We start from the raw sequence: 25604 nt of genomic DNA, 5'->3' as shown, positions 1-25604 counted from the left end.
ACATAACGTTTCCAAACTTTAGGTGTTAAAATAAAGGAAGAGATAGCCTTGGTTTCAAAATCCTCAAAGTAAATATTTGCGAGTACAGGGGATAAAGGATTACCCATAGCCAGTCCATGATTTTGTTTGTGTATATTATCTTGAAATTTGAAGTAACCGGACCTGATGCATTGTGTAAGCAAGGCTAACATTTTTTTGGATAACTTGTCCTTGAGTAATGTTAGGACTTCATGTGTTGGGACATTAGTGAACAAAGAAGTTATGTCCAAGCTAGCCATGATGTCATCTTCATTAACTGTAATACCTTGATGTATGTAACAAATTCTGTAGTGTTCTTGATAAAGGATGGTGACTTGCCTGAAAAACTTTTTAGGTATTTGGCAAGATATTTTGAAAGATTGTACGTAGGAGAATTGATACCTTCTACAATTGGGCGTAATAGCATGTTCTCTTTATGGATTTTAGGAACACCGTATATGCGAGGAATTAACAGATGGAGAGAGCGTAGAGATAAACGAACGTTTCGGGATAATTCAGTTGTTTTTAATAAGTTGTTTGTACGATTTCGAAGTTCACGAGTTGGATCTCTCTCGAGTATTGAGTAGGTATCATTATTTATTAATTCAAGCATTTTATTCTGGTAATCTTCAGAGTTAAGGATGACTGTTGCATTGCCTTTATCTGCAGGGAGGATGATTATATCTCTGTTGTTTTTTAAACTTTTAATAGCTTTGCGTCCAGTTGAAGTAATGTTGTCTGCAGGTGGTTTTGCGTTATTGATAATAAAGATAGATTCAATACGTAGAAGATTTGCATCTTGTGGAGGGAGAAAAGAAGTAGCTTTTTCTATTTTTGTAAGTAGTGTCTCCTTTGGTATTAATTTTGGGGAAGGAATAAAGTTTAGACCTTTATTAAGGATGCTTTTTTCTACATCTGAAAGTATATAAGAAGATTTGTTGATAATGACTTTGTCAATGTTGACGTTTGGTTTTGAGAAGTTCCTATTATTTTGTAATCTTTTTAATGCTTCAAATTTACTTATAAGATTTACTTTGTTATTATATTGTATTCTAGCTGCTTGAGATTCACAGTATGTATTAAAGGTATGCCAACTTTCAACTTTCATTATCTAGAGATTCTTCGAGTTTTTCAGTTATGGTTCTTTTTTTATTGAAAAGAAAAGCGAGAGTTCGTGTAGTATCCGAGATTCTTTCAGACAGTAGGTCTAATTTAGCTTTATGATAGATTCTCTTTGCACGTTCAGTTGTTATGTTTTCTTTAAAGCATATAAATTTAGGAAAGACAGCTTGGAATCTGCAATGTTTTAAGAAGACCAACCTGTTGATGTTTAGTCCAATCCTCTTTAGTGTCTTGTTGAAGTTTCTTTTATTATTGATAATAGAAGCCTCATCATGAAGGTTATAGAATGCACTCTCCCAACAATGCAACAAACGAAAGAACAGCTTCAAATACAACTACAACGTTTTCATGCTAATTATGTATAGAGACTGTCTATGTTGTTCATAGTCTTTTAACCTTCAATGTTTAGTTTTATTTCTTTTATAATGTCACCTGAAGAAGGCTGTTACAGGCCGAAACTAGTAATGTTTTTATATTAAAACCTTTTTACTTAAATCTCAGTTCTAGTCATTCAATTTTTTCATAAAACTATATATATATATATATAAAGATTCGGCCAGCCAGCCTGGTTGGCCGAGTGGTTAGCGTGTCCACTCACCAGCCAAAAGGCTGTGGGTTCGAATCCCGCATAGGCATGGATGTTTGTGATTGTCCTCTCTCCTAATATGGACTGGGTCACCATGGGAGTAGTAGACCCAAAAACCTCCCACAATGGGAGAGGCCTTCACCCTGTAGTGGGTAGAAGATAGGCTGAATTTTTTTATATATAAAGATTATTTTGTATGACAATTTCCCATACTTTAGGAATAGTAAGAACATCATTGCGGTTTAAAGCTACAGCACTTTCTTTATATAAACGTTCATATTTATATAAAGATCTGTGTAAAAGTTTCAACTTCTCCCAATGTATCCTATGGTTTGGATTTTCAATTCCATGTTGGGAGAGACCAGATTTCTGCGGTTTGAAAAGAAGAATGTAGTCTTGATGTTCCGAGATGCGTTTCTGAACAGACCCACCTGTCTGACCAAAGTATGACAATTTGCAGGAGCATGGGATCTCATAAACGCCAGGTAACATCAGAGGTGAGAGTTTGTCCTTAGGAGAAGGTAACAAGTTATTGGTTGATAGCTTTGTAATAGTGGCAAAATTGTATTTCTTCATAATTTTTGAAAGACATTTGGAGATTCCTTTGACGTAAGGTATGGGAATCCTATGGACTTCTTCTTGTCTGGGTTGATGTGTGGGAAGGTGACTGATGATTTTTCAAACCGCAGAAATCTGGTCTCTCCCAACACGGAGTTGAAAATCCAAACCATAGGATCCATTGGGAGAAGTCGAAATTTTACACAGATCGTTATATAAATATGAATGTTTATAGAAAGAAAGTGCTGGAGCCCTGCTACACAGACCAAATTTAAACTGCAACAATGTTCTTATTATTCTTAAAGTATGGGAATTGTCATACAAAATTGTGTAAAATAATCTTTATATATATATATATATATATTTTTTTTTTTTCAGTTATATTTAATTTACTTCTATAACACGTTACTGCATGCATATTGAGATTCCATTGTAATCATGCACCTAACTGTATGTTATTCCTAGTATTGTTTGAACTACTGTACTGATGATGTCCCAAGATACTTGGGATGAAATATTTACGAATTAAATAGTCATTACTGTGGTTAATACGTGTGTTTTTTTACTATCCAAGGCTTGTTCTTTTGCTTCTTTCCAGTTAATTCCCTTCTTTTCCAATTTTTCTTTAATTTCCTTTTGCCAACCTTTCCTAGGCCTGCCTATGTTTCTTTTTCCCATTTTCTGGCTTTCATATACAGTTTTTCCTTCTTCCATTCGACTAAGATGTCCAATCCACCTCATCTGGGCTTGTGTTATGAATTGGTTCAGAGGTGCAACTTGAAGGCTGTCTCTTATAGTTTGATTTCTTATTTGGTCCAGTCTTGTTTTTTTGTGTCACTTTCCTAAGATATTTCATTTCAATTGTTTGTAGTTTATTTATGTTTCCTGTTGTTAAACACCAGGACTCGCAACTGTATGTTAATGTTGGTACAAACACTGAACAGAACCTTCATTGCATAGAATAGCTTTTCCTGCCCTGTTATCCTGTTGTTAATATCTGTGTCTAGTCTACCACTTCTTGTATATATGATCCCAAGTATTTAAAGGAGTGAACTTGTTCCAGTTAACAGTTCTCTATTTTTATTATGTGTTTTGGTTGGTTTTAGTTTTATTTATATTTATGGTCATATTCCTTTTCTTTGTTTCTTCATACCAAATGTTGATGTTGTACTGCAAATCTTCATCTGTATTTGCTAGAATCACCACATCATCTGCAAAAGCCATGTGTGAAATCTTGGTTTCTTTCAGTTTCCTGTATCCTAAGTGGAACTTTTTTGTGTGGCATGCCTTTAAAATTTCATCCATTACTATAATGAAAAGAAGAGGGCTGAGTATACAGCCTTTCCTCACTCCTACGTTTGTTTCAAATTCTTCTGATCTATTATTACAGGTTCTTACATAATTTCTATTAGTTTTGTAGAGGCTTTGTATGGCTGCTATTAAGTTATCTTGTATCTTGTTTTTCTTTAATGTTTGCCATATTAGGTATCTTGGAACTCAGTCAAAGGCCTTTTCGAAATCTATAAAACATGCATGTAGTTCTTTTCCATATTCCAATGTTTTCTCTGATATTTGTCTAAGACTGAAGATAAGATCCTGTGTGCTTCTATTTTTTTCGAAAGCCATATTACATTTCGTCCTTGTATCCTCTATTTGGTTCCTAAGCTCCTCTCTTCTAAAATACAGGCATACAATTTTCCTGGAACGCTTAAAAGCGAAATCCCTTTATGGTTTTCACATTTATGGTTTATCTCCTTTCTGAAATATAGGGATTATTCCCAGTCTTTGGGAAGAATTTTCTTTTTCCATATGACATTGAATAGGTGTAAAAGAAATTTTATGGCTTTCATTCCTAAATTCTTTACCATTTCTGGTGTTATTTGATCATGGCCTGCTGATTTGCCCAGTTTTATTTTATTTATTGCTGCTAACAGTTCATTTGCATGAATTTCCTCACTTCGATCTTCTATTTTGCTTGCATGTCTTGCTCTTAGGGTTCTATTTTTTCCATGTCCTGCATCTTCCAATAATTCTTGGAAGTACTGTTTTCACCTTTCCATGATGTCTTCAGAATTTGTGAGTAACTTTCCATCCTTATTTTTGATAAACTTTATCAGGCATTCTTTCTCTAACCTCATTCTTCTTAAAACATTATAGAAGAGAGTTTGGTTTCCTTTAAAATTTTGTTCTGAAGTATGTCCGAAGTCCTCCCAGCATTTTCTTTTCTCTTCTTTCACTAAGGTTTTAACTTTATTTCTTTGGCTGTTGTATAGTTCTCTATAAACCTGCAGCTTTGATGTTATATATCTCTTCCACAATTGCTTTTTCTTTTTAATTTCTTCTTTTAGTTCTTCAGTCCACCAGAGTGTTTTATGTTTCTTCTGTTTATTATTTAATGATACATCACAAATTTCTTTGCTTGTTTCTATAAGTGTTTTGAACCTGTACCATAGGCTTTCTACATCTTGGTCTTCATATATCTCTTTTTCTACTTCTTTCATCTTCTTTTCTATTTTACTTTTATACTCAATGGCTGTTTCTTCTTTCTTTAGTTTGTAGTTCTTTATCTTAACATTTATTCCCTTGCTACTTTTTCTACATTTTTCAACTTTTATTTTATGGATCGTTTCCAATACTAATAGTAGTGGTCACTGCCTATTTCAGGACCTCTATAGACTCTTGCATTTTTTTGTATACTTCCAGTATGATCTGCTTATGATGGCATAGTTAATTATAGATTTTTCATTTCTACTGGGCTCTTCCCTGGTAAACTTATGGATTTCTTTATGCTTGAACATGGTATTTGCTATTACTAAATTATTTATAAGGCAAAGATTTATTATTCTTTCTCCATTATTATTCCGAGTTATTTCTCTTTGTGATCCGTTTCGTTTCCTTCTACTTGATTCCCTACTGGGCCATTAAGGTCTCCTAGTAGTATAATATCCCCTTGAGCTTCTTCAATTTTTTGTAAGAGTTCGAAGAATGCATCTTTAATTTCTTTATTAGCATTATCATTTGGGCCATATGCAACAATTACAGTGAATACTTGGTTATCTGATTTAAAATCTATAGTGATTGTCAACAACCTTAAATGTATTAGTTGCCATTTAGTAATATATTCTTTGAGATCTGGTTTAATTATGCGTGCTACCCCTTGTTTTCCCCATTCTCTTGGGTTTACCCCTGAATAGAAAAGTATATCTCCATCTTTCATTTTCTGGCAACTTTGACCTTTCTTTTTTGTTTCTGTGACTGCTAGTAGATCCAATCTCGATTTTTTAAATTCATATATTAATTCCTTTTCTTGTCCATGTAGACTTTTAATGTTCCATGTTCCGTATCTCATGTAGCTTTTTCCTCGCTTTGTCTTTAACCATTTAGGCATCTCTTTGTTATTTTTTTTTAATGGGTGAAAATTTAAGGCGTGGAAGGGATTATTCTTCAGCACCCGAGTCTGGTGGTGAGGCTGCCACCTTCAAGGCTCCCCAGACTGACCTATGAGACAAGTGCTATCCTGTTGGTCCACGGGAGGTATTTTATTTCCTTCCTACCCTTCATAGTAAACTATGACGAGCATTCCCCGATCCGCCACCAGGGCACGTGCCCGATGGGGGGTTATTACAGGTGTCCCCACACGGGAGGTCAAAGGTTATAGCAATACATAAGTAGTCAAAGATACATATTATACTAATTTATATACAAAAATTAAGCAATGCACTATCTACATATAAATAAAATTAGCAGAGGCTACTGCAGTACATGAATGGTCAAAGACAAACTAGTAGACAGTATATCATCAGCAACATGGTATCTACATATAAATAAAATCACATCAAAGGTTACTGCAGTACATAAATAGTCAAAGATACATATTATTTACTAATTTATGTAGAAAAATTAAGTTAAACAATGAAGTGTCCACATATAAATAAAATTACAGCAAAGGTTACAGTGATACACAAGGTCAAAGGCTACAGCAGTACATAAATAGTCAAAGATAAACTAGCAAATGTATGTACAAAAAATTAAGTTAAACAATGCAGTACATTGGATGGCATTATCATATAAATAAAATTATAGCAAAGGTTACAGTATTATATCAGCAGTATATAAACAGTCAAAGATAAATTAGTAAATAATATATATGCACAAAAGTTAAGCAGTGCGGTGTCTACATATAAACAAAATTAGTCAAAAGTGTTTGTACAAATTTATTCTTTATAGAAGGTTAAAAACATCATGCAATCTGTCTGAGTCTGATAACATCTGCCTGAGTGTATATGGCTTGGCTAGATAGGTAAAAATTTCATTCCTCTCTCGTGCAAAGTGCTGCCACTCCACCAGAATATGACAAATAGTAAGACATATATTGCATTTTCCACACACAGGAGGGTCATCAGCCCTCAATAAATAAGAATGTGTAAGATGACTATGACCTATACAGAGCCTAGCAAAAACAACTTCCTCTCTTCGCTTTCTGCAATGATTAGCATGCCAATGCTTAATTTCAGACTTAATGTCATATAATTTGTTTTTCAGTGCTTCCTGCATGATGACTGTCATTGAGTAGTTAGCTTTGACCTTATATAAGCCGATCTAGCAGCTGCAGTCTCAATTTCATTATTCCAATGTGGCTAGGAATTCATTTTGTACAACACATGTAATATCTCAGACAGTACTGGATGTGGATTATACATAGGAGAGGAGCCTGTGAGGAGCTCAATGAGTCTATATAAATTACACACACCCCTGGTAGCAGTTTTCTTTTATATGCACAGGTGCAAGCTGAATGGAATTCAACTCTATAGTATAATTACTGGTTGGATGGGATCCAACCATCGCAGGTTATTCTGCCTTGTAGAACCATAAACTTGAGACCCATAATCCAGCTTTGAATGTACAAGTTTACGATAAAGACGAAGAAATGAAAATTGATCTGTGCGCCATTCAGTAGAGGATAGAGTGCGAAGTAGATTCATTGTTCTTGTCAGCTAAGAGAAAAGTGCAATAAAGTGTGCAAGGAATGTAAGCTTTCTGTTAAAGATGAGTTCCAAGAACTTGACTTTTTATTACTGGAATAGCAGTTCATCCCATTTTTAATTCAGGATTTGGGTGAAGAGTACATTTTCGACAGAAATGCACACAGACATTTTTTTCTGTTGAAAACCTGAACCCATTAGAGAAACACAATCAGATATTTGCTGAAGTTGTCTTTCAATTACCCTCATGTTATGAGAGTGACAGTAAATTCTGAAGTCATCAACAAATCGACATTGTCTACTGTGGGAGGAAGTTGTTCAATAACCAAGTTAACTTTGATAACCAAAAGTGTCACACTTAAGACAGAGCCTTGGGGAATACCCTGTTCTGGATTATATGGCTAAGATAGCATCCCATTCTGACTTGGAAAGTTGGCCCAGACAGAAAGTTTTTAATAAATACAGGAAGGTGGCCTCTGTGACCTAAGTTATAGAGGTCTTTTAGCACGTTCGCTGCTACGCTTCTTCAGCATAGTCTGTTCCCGTACGCCAAGCAATTTCATTTCTTCAAGGTCAGTACCGTAATCTCGTTGCTGGCGGTAAGCATCATACGAGTATACTCGTAGCTGGCTTGTGTAGCTCATATATGAACTACGAGTATACTTGTAGTTGGCAGCAAATGTGTTAATATGCTACATCTCTAGACTGTGGCATAAGCTTTTTCCATGTCAAAGAAAACTGAAACTAGATATTCTTGCATCAATGCATCTCTTATACAAGTTTCTAAACAGACCAGATGATCTAAAGTTGAGTGATGTCTATAAAAGCAACATTGTGTATTGGAGAGAAGATCATTTCTTTCTAAATACCAAAGAAATCTTTGTTATTCCATTTTCTTTGTTATTCCATTTTCTCTAATATCTTACAAAGGCAGCTGTTCAGAGAGTAATAGGCTGATAATTATTTGCTTGTGTTGGATCATTTCCTGCTTTTTGGGATAGCAGTGAAAACTGACTTATGTCAAGAATCTGGAAACTCTTCCTCTGCAAATATTCTCTTGTATATTTAAAGAAGAAGATCCATAGAAGATGATGTAAATGTTTTATCATTTCATCATGGATATCAGGCCCTACTGCACTAGGGTGAGACAATTAAAGTGCTCTTTTTAGTTCCTTCTTAACAAATGGCTGATTGTATGTCTCAAGCTCAATGTTAGAAAAATATATCCTTTTTTCTCTCGCTGCTCTTTAAATATTAAAAATTCAAGAGGATATGAAACTGTTGCTGAGATTCAGGCAAAAGTTTCTCCCAAAGTGTCTGAATGAGCTTTGGGATCAGCAACAACATATCCATTATGGTTTAAGGTAAATTGGATCCAAGATTGTTTTTGACTCTGATGTCTCACATAACATGCTTTGGGCCGAGCACACTTAGATGCTATTAAGTTTGATGTGGTGGTGTATCTACGAAATATACCCCATTCTCTGTGTTGATCTTTTTTGACTGCCTTGCATTTCTCTGTTACACCAAGGCTTTGGATAGAGTGGAAATCAAAATGATGTTCTCAGAATGGTGGCTGTTTCTGCCTGCCAGTGCAGGCTGTTACATACTTTACTGCTTCATTGATAGGTGTTTGACTGACTGTATCAGCATTAAGTTTTACAAATGGGAAAAAGTGTTCCAGTCAGCCTGGTCCATTTTCCAATATGGACATCTCTGTAAGGGAACATGGTTCCTCTAAAGACATTCTGTAAAGAACAGCGAATTGATCGTTTCCATATATGTTCTCTTTGACATCCCATGTGGGCAGTGAAAGAATGGAAGGGGAGCAGATTGTAAGATCAATTGCAGAATATGAGCAGGTAGACATACTGAAGAAAGTATTAAGTTTGTTATTCAAAAGAGAGAGGTCATTATCGTCAAGGATTCTTTCAATGATTTGACCTCATCTATTTATGTTGGCATCCCACAGAGAATTGTGACCATTAGAGTCACTCATAAGAAGTATGGGGTCAGACAATTGCAAGATAAAATTATCAAGGTCAATTTCATTTAACTAAGCACTCAGTGGTAAATAAATCAAACATATTGTAATAAGAAAATGGATAGGCATATCACTCACTACTGTTTCCAGAGCAGTATTAAGCTGGACGTGATGGAAAGGACTGGCCACTGGGATAGCTACTCCTCCAGGACCACCTCCAGTTCTGTCTTTGCATACAACAGTGAAATTCCTTAAGGTGTGTGTGTGTGGGGGGGTTCTCATTGGATCTTAAGACAGATACAGAAAGGGTCCTGATATAACCAATATTCTGGTGAAACCCACAACAGTTACATTTGAAAATTTTTCCTGTTGTTTTGGCTTTATTGATGTGTCTGGTTTTTGGGAAGTTGAGTTCTTACCTTTGTCAGTTTTATATTTATCAATTGTTTTTGGAAAATATGGATGGCCAGTGTCCATCTCTTTCTCTGGTAAAATATTCAGTAAATCTGATGTGTCAGAATCATTTGGCAAGTTTGATTTACTTTCAGTGGATATCAAAGTATCCGTTTTTTCTGTGGGTTGTCTGATGGTTTATCTTTTAGTGATATCTTTGCATAATTTTTTTTGACAAATGGGTTCTCATCAAACAGAACCATTTTTGGAGTATCCTCTGGAGTAAGACCATAGGTCATACAATGGATGTGCTCAACACAGGAGCATTCGTGATCATAATGTTCAGGTGATGGAATAGACGTGTGTTTCAGATGCTGTTGCATTTTCATAGCTGCCACCTTCTCAGCATGAGGATCTCAAAATAAGTATAGTGGTGGTTACCTTCCTTTTTGCTTCCTAAAATGATATATTTTGTTCTGTTTTAATTTTTTGAATTTTCTTTTCATCTTTCTACTTCTGACGTGCATGAGAGTAAGCTGGTGAGCTTCCTGACAGTCAACACATTTGGCTTTTTTTGCAGAGCAAGATTTGTTATCATGCGCTTTACTACCACATCAGGCACAGGTGGTGAGCCATGAAAGGTAGTTTAGGTATGCCCACATTTCTGACATTTAAAGCATTTTAGTGGATTTGGGACGTACGCTCTAACAAGACAGTTCAGATACTCTGCTTTTACAGATGCTGGAGGCGTAGGTGTATTAAAAGTAAGGATGATGTTCCTGGTTGGGACCAGATGACCATCCTTACATATCACAATACACCTCACATCTTTAAGTTCTGAACATATCTCCTCATCAGGAACATGAAGTTGATCCCATTCTGATATCACTCCTCTACAAGAGTTGAGTGTTTTATGAGGTGTTACTGTGATTGGTATTCTACCCATTGATGCTGCTCCAAATAGTTTCTCAGAATATTACTGACACAATGTTTTTACAAGGATATCACCAGGACTTAAATTCTTAATAGTTTTGAGAGATCCTGCCAGTCTTCCTAAACCATTTTGATTAAAGAAGGGTGACATTTTCCCTATTAGGTATTCACCTGTTGCATGGATAATCAAAAACACTGGTACATTTATATTAGTATCATATATCTTTTGTTTCTTACTGCTATTACCAAATGATGTACCCACAGTATCATTACTTCAGTGGGACTTTGTTTGAGCCCCTGAAACATTTGCAGATGAAGAATTCATGTTCAAGGGGTTTTTGGTTTGGCACCAGAGCTCCCCACCCCCACCCACCACGGAGCCACACATGGATGCCCACTGACTAGCAAGCAATGTCTGTGCTTGGGAGTGGATCGCCATGGCTATCCCCAGATGCTATACCAGCACCATAGCAAGTCTTGAATCCCAATCCTGGACCTGGGGATGAGAGAGGGAGATTTACAATTACCATGGGGGTGAGAGACTGTAACACCATTGACCCTTGCAAGCAAGCCTACTAGCTTATTTAAGAAACAACTGAAGTGAGTGAGTGAAATTGGGTAGTAATTAGATGGCAAAGATTTATTGCCCTTCTTAGGAATGGATTGAAAATATAACTAATTTCCAAGCTACAGGATATATACAATGCAATAGAAGACAATCAAAAGGTCAATATCGAAGCATAAATCATCTCTGGTGCACTGCAATCTTCAAAGAAATGCCATCAAAACTTTTTCATATAGTTTGGACAATATTCTTCTGATATCTGTCTGCTGACATATCAAACTAGGAGAAGCATTAAATGTTTTGTGAAATAGTAGAAGGGTAGTTTGCAAGAATTGGAGGAAAAGAATAAACTAGGACATTTTTGTGTTTGTGGGATGATGCAGGAACCATCCAAGTGAAAAAGAAAGGAAAGGCAGAAACATAGTTGAACAAAAATTATGGTCAAGAAACAAGAAAGTGTGCCTGCCATTTGGACATAATATAAGTTTCCTGCTTTTCAAAATCATCAGTGTTAGATATGCTGATAATTTGCTTTCAGCTATTTAAGGCTTTGGTATAAACAGGATGATGAAGTCATCGACAAAAGCCAATTGCTGTATGCCAGTTCTCTTGTATAGTCTTAGTACTCCTCTTGGAAAATCAAGCATTAGATAAGGAATGAGAATTTCAAGGAATGAGGAATAAATGTTATCATGTGTGTTCATTCAAAATGCTTGAATTAGAAGACTGGAAAAAAAAAAAAAAAAAAAAAGAGTGGTTAGCGTATCCGCTCTCCAACCAAAAGGCTGCGGGTTCGAATCCCACCGTGGGCATTGATGTTTGTGATTGTCTGTGAAAATACTAGTAGTTGTGGCCGGCGGTAGATGGCATTGGTGGAGTAGTGGAGACAGAGAGTTGTAGAGTAGGTGCCCTCCCTCGATGAGTCTTTGGACTCCCTAGAGGTGTTATGTAATAATAATAATAATATTCTTGCCATCTAATTATTGTCTCATTTATGTATTTTTTAATATTCTTTTATAGAATTATGGATGTAATCAAGCTATATCTAACAGTAATTGATAAAGCAAGAGATGCTGCAGCTGTATTAGCATCTCGTTTTGTCACACGTCCAGATGCTAAGCTGTCCTATTTACCTGAGTTCCTAGACTGGTCATTAAAGGTATGATGCATTTATGTGATATTAGTTAAACTACTGTTTTTGAATACTTGAAACTCATATATTATACTTATTGCCATCAGTATTATTGGTGATCTCAAGAATTTCCAAAGCATTTGATTGTGTGTGACATCAAGGACTGTTCAGTAAATTGCCATCCTTTGGCCTGCCTGCCATCTTCTGTAATTGGGTTGTAAGCTTTCCTTGTTACCCATTGTATATGTCATAATAGATGGCTCCTTTTCTTCAAATTTCCCATCAAAATGTGGTCTTTTTTTTTTTTTTTTTCCTGCAAAAGGGAACTCGTTCATCTACCCTTTCCCTCAGTAGTGCACAAAGCTAGGCACTGTTGATGTGATGTGCTTATGACAGGGGGAGGGAGAGAGAGACAGGAGGTCAGTCTAAGGAATGAGATCAAATCACTAACTTCCTCAGCCTATAAAAAACTAGTCATTCTTTTCTTTTCAAGATGCTACAAATCCCAAATCCACCCATCCTTAAAATATGGATGCTGTCCAGAAGAAAACAATTTGACTGAATCTTCCTTACTGAGTCTCACATTATTTTACAGTTGCACTATTTTAATTCTTTTTTTTTTTTTTCTATAAGTACTTCCTGGTTATTGCTCCACTTGACTGGCAACCATCATTCTGTTTTTTTTTTTTTTTTTTTTTTTTTAACAAGGGCAGTATAGCTGCATAGCATCTCTTTTGAGTCTAACTGCAAACACGTTGAGTATGCCTCTCCTTTTCCTCAGGAATCCCTATACATAGCACTTTTAGGTTCTGCTTCTTTCATATGGGATTAATATTAGAAAAAATAATAATAAGGATTGCTTAAGAATTAAATGCAGATGGATGATTAAGAATATTTTATTTTATTTAAAAAATCTTTGCACTGAAATGCAGTGCTATGGTCTACCATAGCAAAGTCCGATTCCTTTGCCCCAATAGGCCAGAAAGGCTGAAGCCAAAATACATCAAGATCTATCCCATGCCAGTACGAGGTATTCTAGAAGTCATTTGTTGGTGATGCCACCAACAAATGACCAGTAAGCCACCAGTGTGCCCTGCAAATCTCTAGGCAACAAGATTTTAATGTCTTCCAAAGTTAAGTCTTTATAACTCTCATTGCATCTCTCTTCATACCATGAAGGGAGATGGTAGCACTAGTGAAATGAGGGGCTGCCCCAGACTCCTCTTCAATCTGTCAAGCAAGATCTATGTTCTGCCCATGATATGAGACCTTGTTCCTTTGACTGACAACAAGTGGGCACCAGTACCCACTATCTATCTGTGCATCAATAACCAAAACTCTTTTATCCTTCTTTGCATTTAAATTGGGCTTTCTAATACCAGCTGTAGTCCTGTAGTGTGGGGAAAAAAAAGAAAAGAAAAGTTAGAGGGTGCCAAAAAGTCTTTTGCAATTATGTTGTTTCACTCACTCACTGTCACGTGTACAAGTGTGTTGTGCTCTAATGATGCTGAGTTGAAAATCAGCGAAATAATACCGTGAAAAATAAGCATGATTAACAACAACACCACACACTTTCAAAGAGATGTTTTAGTAACATTTATATTTCACTGATTTTCAACTCGGCATCATCAGAGCACAACACACTTGTACATGCAACAGTGAGTGAGTGAAACAACATAATTGCAAAAGACAAAAGATCTAAAGTCCTATTTTTGGCGCCCACTAACGGAGAAAAAAAAAGAAGAAAAAAAAAAGAAAAGAAAAGTTAGAGGGCGCCAAAAATAGGACTTTAGATCTTTTGTCTTTTGCAATTATGTTGTTTCACTCACTCACTGTCACGTATACAAGTGTGTTGTGCTCTGATGATGCTGAGTTGAAAATCAGCAAAATATAAACATTAATAAAACATCTCTTTGAAAGCGTGTGGTATTGTTAATACCGTGAAGAATAAGTCATGAATAACCATCAATACCTAAGCTTATCTGTTAGATGGATAATGAATGATTAAGGATGGGTTGAGAATTTTGGACATAGCTGATTGAATTGTATTCTGCATTCATTAAAAATAAGTGTTATAATAGTACAGCATAATTTAAAATCATGCCAGTAAATCATTGCTCAGATAACAAGGCTTCCACTACTTTCATCAAGGCAAGCATCAAACTCTTCTCCCTCTTCCACATACTCTAATCATGTTCTTCCTATGTACATTGATGCTTATTGTATATTTACTTATCTTTGTTATGTTAATATGATTACCATCATTTATGTGTTATACTTACCTCATACATTGGTTATGAAATAAGTATAACATATAACTTACTTAATCATTCATATTACTTAGTCATTTTTATGACATACTTACTTCTTGCATTGATATGGCTAATCCTAATTAACTACCCAACTGGCCAGGACGTATATATATGTCCAGCTTACCATGGATGCGAAGTGCATATTAAAATTGTAATACCATTGATATTACATTGAAATATGTGATGGATACGAAGTGTAGAGGAGTGATGTATTTTATCCATATTGATGGCAACGTGGTTAAATTAAATTTCACATATCTTCTGTTACTTTAGGATGCACTATCTGTATTCTGCCCTTGTAATCTTTCTATATGTATAATCACTACTATTATACATCATTTAAAACTGATCATAGCTAGCTTAGTAGTATGGGATAGATAATCAGGGATAACTATATAGTTGAGCTGGAAGTGTTCTAGTTCTGAAAGTAGTGTAAGTTATAGTGCGAGTGTGTCCGTCCGTCCGTCCAACCCACCTGTGTTTTAATATGCTTTTAAATATTTATAGGGAATTCGATTTTATGTAAATGACTGTTTTTACATTAGCTTGAAATGTTGTATACGTCTTCTTCTCTTCCGTCTAAGATGGGTTGAGTCTTCCGTTGAGCAGGATCTTCTCTATTCCTTGCTTTTCGAAAAAGGTCATTATGAGTTCTACATCCTGAGATGTTCTTTATTGATTTCAGCCAGGTGATTCTTGGTTTCCTGGGTCTTCTTCTTTCGGTTGTAAAAGTATTTATTAGAATGTTAGGTAGTCTGTCTGCATGCAGCATGGTCAAACCATCTCAGTTGTTGTTTTCTAATATTGTCTTCTTATACGATAATTCTTGTCTAACTGTGCTATATGTTTTCTTTTCTATCCGACTTGTTTTGCTTATTTTTCTTAAGCATTTTGTTTCAAATGCCAACAGTTTTTTCTCCTTCCTTTTCTTAATTGTCCATACTTCTGTTTCATAGATAACTGTTGGTATGATTATTGATTCATTACTTTGATTTGGACTTGTTTAGATATCTTGCTTGTTTTCCAGATTTTCTGTAGTTTTCCCATGGTGGTCCATCCTATCGCTATTCTGTGTTTGATTGTTTCAAGTGCATCTATTGTTTTTGTTAGTTTTGATCCAAGATATATGAAGTTATCAACTTGTTCTATTTGTTTTCCATTTAGGATGACTGAGATGTTAGTTTTGTTTCTCCCTATTTTCATCACTTTAGTCTTTTGTATATTTATTACCATTTAGTTTGTTTTTCAATCTTTGTTTAGTAGTTCAGTTAGGGTTCTTGCAAAACAACAAGATCATCTGCATATTTGATATTATTTATATTTAGTCCATTGATATTGATTCCAGGCTCATTATCTATTGCATTCTTTACAACTTCTTCTAGATATATGTTGAATAGGCATGGGGATAGTGGACATCCTTGCATTACTTCTTTTTGAATCTCTATGGATTCTGTTGTGAGAGCGTGTCCTTTTTAATTATTGCATTTGTCTTGGAGTAGTATTTTATCAAGAACTGTATTATATATTTATCTATTGCTTTTTCTGGTAGAATTTTAAGAAGAATTTCTCTATTGATGCTATCAAAAGCTTGTTTAAAGTCCACAAAACAACAATATAGCTCTTTATGGTCTTCCCAGCTGAGTTCTGATATTCTGAAAATCTGGTCTATTGTTAAATAGTTTCCTCTGAAACCAGCTTAATCTGTGCCTATCAGTTCTTCATAGGTGCTTTTTAATCTATTTTATATAATTCTTACAAATATTTTATGGGTGTGAGAGAGTAAATTGATTGGTCTGTAATTTCTGCAATCTCTTTTGTCCCCTTTCTTGTATATTGGAATGATCTTTCTGGTATATCTCCTGTTTGTAGTATTTTGTTGAATAGGGTTGTTAAATATTCTATTGATGTGCTGTCTCCATATGACCACAGTTCAGTAGGGATAGTACCTGGTGCTTTATTGTTTTTTCATTCGTTTTATTGTGTATCTAATTTCTTCTTTTAAGATTTTTGGGTAATCATTATTTTCTCCTATTGTTGGCATTGTAGTTTTATTTCTTTGATGAAAGATAATCTTAAAATGGTTTGACCAGATTTTCCTTATCTCTTCAATATCCCTGGTTTCAGTCATCTTGTTGTTTATCATTGTTATTGTTACTGCTTTTGCTGAGAATTCCTTTATAATTTCTCTTGTAGTGTCATGGAAGACTTTTAGGCTGTTTTGTTGGTATGCTTCTTGGCATTTTTCAGCATTTTCTTCTAGCCATTTTTCTTTGACTTTTTTGAACAGGTTATTAACTTTATTTTTAGTGCTCTATATTTATCTCTCTCTATTCTCTTTGTTGTTTTGTTGGTTTACAAGTATCCTGTGCACAGTAGCATTTTCTCTGTTTGTAGATCTGCTTCAGTTCATGGAAGTTACTGGCATAATAATGTAGCCGGCTTGCCATGCCTCTGCTACATCCTTTGTCCATAGCTATTTATTCTTTATTCAGAGCAACCTGTTTGGGTTTCTGCCACCTGGTGGACACACCTGGTTGGAATGTAGTCCCCCCCCCCCCCCAAGGATTGTATACATGAAGAAACTAATTTAAGGAAGTCTGTTATATCTTGAACCTCAGTGTGTTAATATTAAATAATAATAAATAAATAATACAGTGAACTTACTGGGACCATAGGTATTGTTTGTTATAGTGAATTTCCTTTTCCCCTGTGCACCTTTAGGTAGGATTTTTTTACATCACTGTGCAGTACTAAAATTTGCCAGTAGCAAAAGTAGGTGATTTTACTATATTTGCATACAATGATACCATATTTGTACCCGTATTGTTTCATTATCTACAGATTACTTAAGAAAACATCTGTTGTTCAGCAATAACCAATATACTGCAAGCAGTTACGTTGAGTCAGTTCATTCGTCATTGCTCTCTGGTGCATCATGTAAATGTTTGTGTGTGTGTGTGTGTGCCGCTGTCCAATGAAACAGCTTCATTTATGTGCTGTGGTCCACTACCATGAAGAGCAAAAGTAAACAGATGTATGACCACTATGCTCTAGTATCTTGTTTTTCACCCATGTAATTGAAAATTTTCTTTCTCTCAAATAGTAATGTATTTAAAATGACTTTGTGAAATTTGTTTTATTGCATGGTTTTTATGATTGTGTAAAGTTGCAGTTGCACAATGTCTCGTGTGTGTTTGTGAACAGTGCAGGCTATTTTGCTATGTGAGTGGCAAATGCATTTTTTCCTCTGATGAAAAAACAAACAAACAAATGAGTTGTACCTTCGGTGTAAAATGGTAGATCAGGACTAGATCTGGACTTCCCAATTCAGCAGTTGTGCATAGCATTTGAGAAGATTGTTAAAAGTTACACACATTTGTCAGTGACATTTGTTATCTTAGTGGTGTGGAAGAAGCCAAAATGAATGAAAAATTGCCACTTCTATTTAACAAAGAACTCTGACTTTTCTGCAGAGTTGGAATATAAAAAAACACCCAAAATTGCTATCAGTTGTGATACAAGTACCTTATGATGGTATGCTGCCATTTCCTAAACTCTTGAGACACGAACTGTGGATGAAGACAATTCTACTAGTAGACTGAAAAGCATAGCAGCATCATGTTCTCATGAACTGGTGCCTGATTTTCAGCCTATCATTTTTGTGAGTATCACATGAGATAATCATTGTTTCTTTTACAAGGAAGTGCAGCTGTAACAGTCTGGATTCAAGCATCCTCCTCAGAAATAACTATAAATTTACACATATACCACAGTAATGAAAGTTTAATAACATGTAAATATTTTGTTATATAAGACATTATCAGTGCAGTTATTACAAACAATACTAGGAATTACATTCAAAGGAACAGTTAGTGCACATGCTTACATTGGAATCCCTCTATGCATACATTTAGCATGTTTGAGGACCAAAAAAAATTAATTCACCTATCTGAGCCAACCTTTTTCTGGAACATCTAGAAGATAGATTTTTGCTCTTGAACCAAAACCAAAAAATATGGCTATGATATGTGGATGCCGTCTTTGCAGTCTGGAGTCACTCTGAACAAGAACTATACTAATTTCTAGATAAGATCAATAATGTTCATACTCGCATCAAATTCACACTAGAAAAAGAATCATCACAAGGCATCTCCTTTCTTGATATACACATCCAACAAAAACAAGGTGGTTCCATTTCCACTGCTGTCTATCGTAAACCAACTTTTTCTGGTTGTTACATCCACAGTTCTTCAGCTCACCATCCATCTCGAAAATATGGCATCATGAAACCTTTGATATCTAGAGCATACAAATTTTGTTCCTCTGAAGATTCTTTAAAACAAGAATTGGAAATCATTAAAGATACAGCCTTATTAAATGGATACAATCCAAAAACAACTTAAAAAAAAAATCATTAACCACTTCCCTACACATCAATCCAGACAGGAAGAAGCCCATAGGACTCCTATAACCATATATCAAAGGCATCTCTGAACGTCTGTCAAAAATTATGAAGAAATACAAACTCGCTGCTACCTATAAACCAATCAACCAGATCCAGTTTTGCTACCTTCTCCAAAAGACAAACTCTCATCCATGATGCTACTTGACGTATACGAAGTTCCATGTTCTTGTAAGATGTATTACTACAGACAAACAGGAAGATCTATAAGTAAATGCATCTCTGAACATCAAGACCACATCCGTCTTATCAAATTGCACAAATCTGGCCTCGCACAACATGGAGTTGAAAACCCTAACTATAGGATCCAATGGAAAAACACCAAGCTACTACATAGATCCTTATAACAAACATGAGCATTTATGTAAAGAAAGTGCTGAATCCTTACGTCATAGACCCAATCTGAACCATAATGACTGTCTCACTATCCATTTTAATTACAGCCGAATTAATTATTATTATTTTTGTTTTGTTTTATTTTTGTTTTCAAACATGTTATTGTATACATAGAGCGATTCCAACATAAGCATGCACACGAACTGTTCTTTTGAATGTAATTCCTAGTATTGTTTGTAATAACTGTATTGATGATGTCTTAAGATACCTAAGACGAAATATCCACATATTATTAAAATTTAATTACTGTGGTATACGTGTGAATTTATAGTTACAAATACTCCACAGGTTTCAGTATATAATAGAACTTCCTCAGAAAGGGCATGAAAATCACCATTTTGAAATCAGCAGAATTTAGATTTTTATACCTTGTATTTTGCAGTATATTAATTAAAATGCTGGGGAGAAAACATGATCGTGATTAATAGTGTTTATTTATAGACATCAGCACTTTGTTTGAAGGCTAAACGTCTATACACTGAAAATAAATATCCACCTATTCTGGTAGTTTATGCTATCTGTATGAAGGAATCCTGTATGAAGCAAAATGAGAATATCATTTTGCTTCATAGTTGCATTAATTATAATGAATAATATATGTGTAACATTGCAATGACCTCAGAATGATGGCAGTTTTAATGGGCATGCAAATGAGTCTCACTAAATGTTGTTTTTTTAATGTAAGTGGGATAGCTGAACTAAAGACATCCCTTTTATGTTGAAAAAAATTAGACATTCATAGTGTCAGGAAAGTTTCACATCCTCCCTGTTTGAATTTCAAAACAAATCTTTTACCACTACTCCACATTAAATTTAATTTGATTAAAATTTTCATTAAGGCTTTAAAGAAAAAAAAAAAAAAGCAGCTATTTTCCAGTATGTAAAGCACATGATTTCAGGAATAAGTGGTGAAAAATTAAATAAGACATTTTTATTGGCCCAAAGTCATACACCTATAAATAATAGTTTCTTGCAGTGACTTTTATTGATACTAAGATAACAGTATCATTCCATTTAGTAGAATGGAATGCTTTAAGAGTTACTACCAGTGTTTTGTGCCTGTTGAAAGTGACAGAGTTCTTGTATATGACATACTACAAGCATATATAGCATTCATACTACAATGAGATGCAGCATTAAAGATCTGCTTTTCACATACCACATTTGGATTTATTTAAACTCTAAGTAAATTTGTATATATACACATAATAGGTTTATGTAAAATATAGTTATTATGTCAACATGTAGTTTTAATTCTTGAAAAACTAGAGTGATTGGATAGTTTAATAATATTTGATTCCAGAATGTTAATTAATTAATCTGACTCGACTAATTTTGCTTCAAGGCTAAACAGAGTTTGCTTGTTCAATGTAGTTTGTTATAGGAAGTTTCCTATAGTGATAGTTGATAATACAATAATAAACCAGAAAATGTAAATTTATTTAGACCTAATAGCAGTGAATAATTGTTCTAGTTTGTTTTTCAGATGTTGGTAACAAGTGATGCTAACGAAACATCAGGACTTAATGTGCAGTCAGGAATGCTTAGTGCTTTGGCTTTAATCTTTAAAAATGGTAAAAGAGAAGATGTAAAAGATTTTGGCAAACCAGTCTTGCAAAAAATCCTTGAGTGTGGATTTGAAAACAGCAAAAGCATAGTTGTGCGTAAGATGGCATTAAAGCTCATTCATAGGATTGGTAAGATATTTTCTGTTATTATTGCAAAGAATGATTTAAAAATGACATTGGAGAAAATTCTTTTCTTTTTCTATGAAATAAACTGGTTATAGAAAATTTTCATACATTTTTATTTTATTTTATGTATTTTTTTAAATGTCTAACACACATGTGAAGAGCTAGACCTTCTTCTTCTCTCTCCACATGCGTGTGTGCACACACACATTCTTTCCAAATGTGGAAAGAAGTCAATGAAGAAGCCATGGCACCCACCTTAATAAGATGTGGGACTTCCTTTCACCCTAAGATTTCTGCAATGACCTGCAGCAATTTTACGGAACCTAGTTTTCACAAGCATACTAAGGCAATCAATGGGAATTTTGGACCATTCTTTTTTGTAGACATGTTGTGGGGCAGACGTCCCTTGACCTCACCCAATGCTCCAGTTCATCCCACAGATCTTCAATAGGGTTCAGATCAGGACTCTGTGGAGGCCAGTGATGTCCATGCCCACAAACCATACAGTTACAGTAGCAGTCTTATGACAATAATGCATTGTCTTGCTGAAAGAGACAATGGTCATCATAGAAATGCATTCATTGGCCAGAATGTTCAGATACCTCTCAGATTCAGTGTTAATGGCACCACAAACAGAAGTCTAGGGCAAAACCAGGATAAACAGGACCATGCCACCACACCTTCACCTCAAAATTTTGTAGTTGAAGTTATGCATTTTGGTAAGAGATGCTCGCCAGGCATCTGCCACACCTACACCCATCCATCTATTCAGTAGAGGATGCAATATGATTTGTCACTCCATAACACAGCTTCCCAAGCTTCCATGTCTAGCACTTTGCATCACTGAAGATGATGCTGCATGTTGGTTTGTGTAATGTGGGGCTTGCACATTTCGGTCCCACCATGGAAACCCATGTTTTGAATCTTGATTTTGAATGTTTTGTAGATTTGTGTTCCAGTCAATGCCTGGAACTCTATATACAACATGTCGGCGGACAAATGGTGGTTTTTACATATTTTTCTTTGTAGCACCCTATGGTCACGTTTGGGGAATATAATTGGCCATCCACTGCTGGTAGTACTTGCAGTTGACTCCTTGCTGAAAAAAAAAAAAGAAAAATACATATCTCAAGAAGTGGTTCAAGTCAGAAAGCTAAATTTCACACTCAGTCTACATTGGAAACACAGCATTTATTAAAAAAAAAAAAAAAAAAATTCATATCAACTTTGGAAAGGCAAGTGCAAAAAAATTTTTTTCTTGCTCAAATGAAAGTTGACCTTTCTGATCCTATGATAAAGCTGTTGGGTGCATCTTCTGCCCTTCTGCTACTCTCACACCCAAATGTTACCATTGTAGTATTACCCAAACAAAATAAATTATGATAGACAATAAATTATATCCTTGCTTTAATCTAGTTCAAGCATAAGCAAACAAAAGTTTGTGTGTGAAGTACTTTTATAACTAGGTTTGTACTGTATATGAAGGCAATTGACTTCACATCAGTTTATTCCATTATCTCATAATGCACAGCACACTTTTTTTTTTTGTTTGGGCATTCATATTGATACTCAATTATGAGAAGAGTCACTACGTAGAATTGTTTGACCTTTGCTGAAGTCTCATCAGTCACCTGCTTCCACTGATGTAACTTGTGCTCTGAAGATGCTATTTGAAATCTATTGAAATATTAGTAACTCAATAATGTTTTTTCCCCTTTCTTTTGGTGGTGTTTATATTTTAAACTACTGTTATAAATAGCCAGTAGCACATAGATGTATTATTACGTTTACAAATTTTGCATAGAGAAGTTATTGTACATAAAGAGTGTCAATTATGTAACTGGAAACTAAAATTGGACATGACAGCTCAATATGCTTGCCATTCTTAAAAGATGTTTGGGCACTAATACCATTCTCAGCTGTTTGAAAAACATAAATTTTCATATGAATAAAGCTACACTTATCTGTGCATGGGTGAGCTTAGCATTAATCAGCATGATTATCAAATTTTTGATATGTATCCTCAGGGGATGCATTGATCATTATCATAGTACTACAAGAAACATTACTAACTTCCTATCAATTTTCCTCCAGACTATTATCCATTAAAACTCCAGTATTATCAGATCTTATATTTTAATCTTCTAAAGCACTTCTTACTTTATCATTTCATCTTGTTTTTAATATGGTACTGCCATTGGTGCCATCTGCTCACTCACCTAATCTTTTTCAGAATTCTCATATCTATGGTCTCCAGTTTTTGATCAAGTGTTTTATTTCTAACCCAGCTCTCAGATCCATAAGTTAAAATCACTTTGAGCACTGTCTTGTATACTCAGTTTAGTTGTTTGAATTTTTGTCTCTTATTCCATGTAAATTTACTCATTTGACTTCTTATCATATCAACTTTGCTAATTCTGTTGATTTGCCATCTTCACTAACAACTGTACTTAAATGTCTTATTTGTTCTATAGGCTTTACAAAACTTAGATACATTTCTAAAGGTTCTACAAAACCTTGTTATATTCCTGTGATTTATGTTGAATTTTTTCTTGACAATTATTCATAAGACTATTACACTTTTTTATAAAATCTTTATCAAGTAGCTTTATTTTTATCCTCCTACATGTTTCGCCAATCTGTTTCTATTGGCATCCTCAGGGAATACAAATCAGTAAGCACAAAATGAAGGTTACAGACTAGGTTATAACCGATGGTTCTAAATCATACAAAAATTGGTATTGTGCGTGACAATGTGCGTGTCTCGTTAACGTGATTTATTCGTGATGACTCATGACGTAATTGTTATGAAAGTTCATTTCTTTGATGTTTAATGATCTGACAAAAGTTTTCCAAATTTCTGGTAAAATTAGACCTTGATTCTTGTTTAGGTTTTCAGTTTTACGGGCGACTGTAGCTGCTTCTTTAAAGGTTCTTGAATGGTAGTTATCTTCTATGTATGGCATAAGGCTCTTATCCCACTCAATGTGATGGTTAGTAGAGGCAAAGTGGCATGAAAGGCCTGAAATGTCTTGTCTGTTATTTCTGACATATCCTATGTGTTCTTTCTTTCTCGTTTCGAAGCTTCTAGATGTCTGACCTACGTAACTAATACCACATGAGCAAGGAATATTATATACTCCAGAGTATTTGTAGAATGGGTGAGGATCTTTCGGTGATCTTAAAAATTTCCGAATAGTATTGATTGGTTTGAATGCCACTCTGATCTTGTATGGTTTTAAAAGGTTAGCTAATTTTTTGGAAAGGTTGTTGACAAAAGGAATTGTAATTGTACTGATGTATTGGACGTCATCACGTTGTCGATGTGGTATATCAGTAAATAGAATCTTGTTATAGAGTCTTTTAGGGTAACCATTTAAAGAAAGTTCTCTGGATATTGTGGTTAATTCTGTTAGTAGGTCATCCTTGTCTGTCGTATACTGTATAGCTCTTTTCTTGAGACTATGGATAATGCTAAGTTTCTGAGCTATGTGATGAGCTGAGTTGAAATGGAGGTAACGTCCAGTATTTGTAGGTTTTCTGTATACAGATAGGTTGATACTATTATTGGATTGTTTCTTTATTAAAATGTCAAGGAATGGCAGTTTTTTATCTTTTTCCATTTCTAATGTGAATTTGATGGTATTGTGGAAACTATTGATTTGGTTGAGGTAATTCATTAGTTCTTCTTTTGTATGATCCCAAATGATAAAGATGTCATCTACATATCTGTACCAAATTTTCGGTTTTGGAAAGATCTGGGTTAAGATTTTTTTCTCTAGATCTTCCATGAATAAGTCAGCACAAGGAGGTGAGAGGGGACTACCCATAGCTAATCCAGTGAGTTGTTTGTAGATCGTTTCTTGCCAAATGAAATAGTTAGAAGTTAAACAGTGATTGAACAAAGTAGTGATGTTTCTTGGGAACAATTTGTCTAAGATGTTGATGACTTCAACCACTGGAATGTTAGTAAACAGAGATGTGATGTCCAGGCTTGCTAGTATATCCTCTTCAAAAATAGGGATGTTTTTTATTTTATCTATAAAATGTTTTGAGTTTTTAATATAAGTATCCGAGACGTGAATGTGTTGTTGTAAAATCTTCGCAAGATACTTGGATAGTTGGTAAGTGGGAGAATAGATTCCATCAACTATTGGACGTAATGGAATACCTTCTTTGTGAATTTTTGGAAGACCATACAATCTAGGAGTAAGTGGGTGCATAGATTTTAATTTTTTTATAATTTCTATAGGCCAATTATTCATTCCACGTAATAATTCATTGGTGTCATTATGATTTTTAGTGGTAGGATCTCTACTGAGAACTTCATATACAGACCTATCAGATAATAGATTTTTAATTTTTTCTTTATAATCTGAAGTATTTAATATAACTGTATTATTACCTTTGTCGGCTTTGAGTATGATGATATCTTTATTATTCCTTAATTTGAGAAGCGTTCTTCTT

At 34.8% G+C, this 25604-nt stretch overlaps 1 protein-coding gene across 2 annotated transcripts in view; it reads left to right on the top strand.

The window, feature by feature from the left end:
- Tbcd (tubulin folding cofactor D) overlaps window positions 1-25604 on the top strand; it is a 291444-nt gene that overhangs the window by 64758 nt on the left and 201082 nt on the right. The window contains exons 1-3 of one of the 2 annotated variants that reach the window (XM_090399247.1): window positions 728-854; window positions 12162-12300; window positions 20930-21140. In XM_090399247.1, coding sequence (XP_090255373.1) covers window positions 12166-12300; window positions 20930-21140 — 346 coding nt within the window. In that variant the 5' untranslated portion in view covers window positions 728-854; window positions 12162-12165. Of the gene's footprint in view, window positions 1-727; window positions 855-12161; window positions 12301-20929; window positions 21141-25604 lie in introns of those variants that run through there. The other variant, XM_090399238.1, reaches the window with a different exon arrangement.

This window comes from Typopeltis vanoorti, chromosome 1, assembly GCF_054136105.1.
Source record: "Typopeltis vanoorti isolate ZY-2024b chromosome 1, IOZ_Tvanoo_1.0, whole genome shotgun sequence".
Lineage (NCBI taxonomy): Eukaryota > Metazoa > Arthropoda > Arachnida > Uropygi > Thelyphonidae > Typopeltis > Typopeltis vanoorti.
The sequence above is the reverse complement of the archived record's forward strand: the minus strand, read 5'-3'. Positions and strand labels throughout refer to the sequence as shown.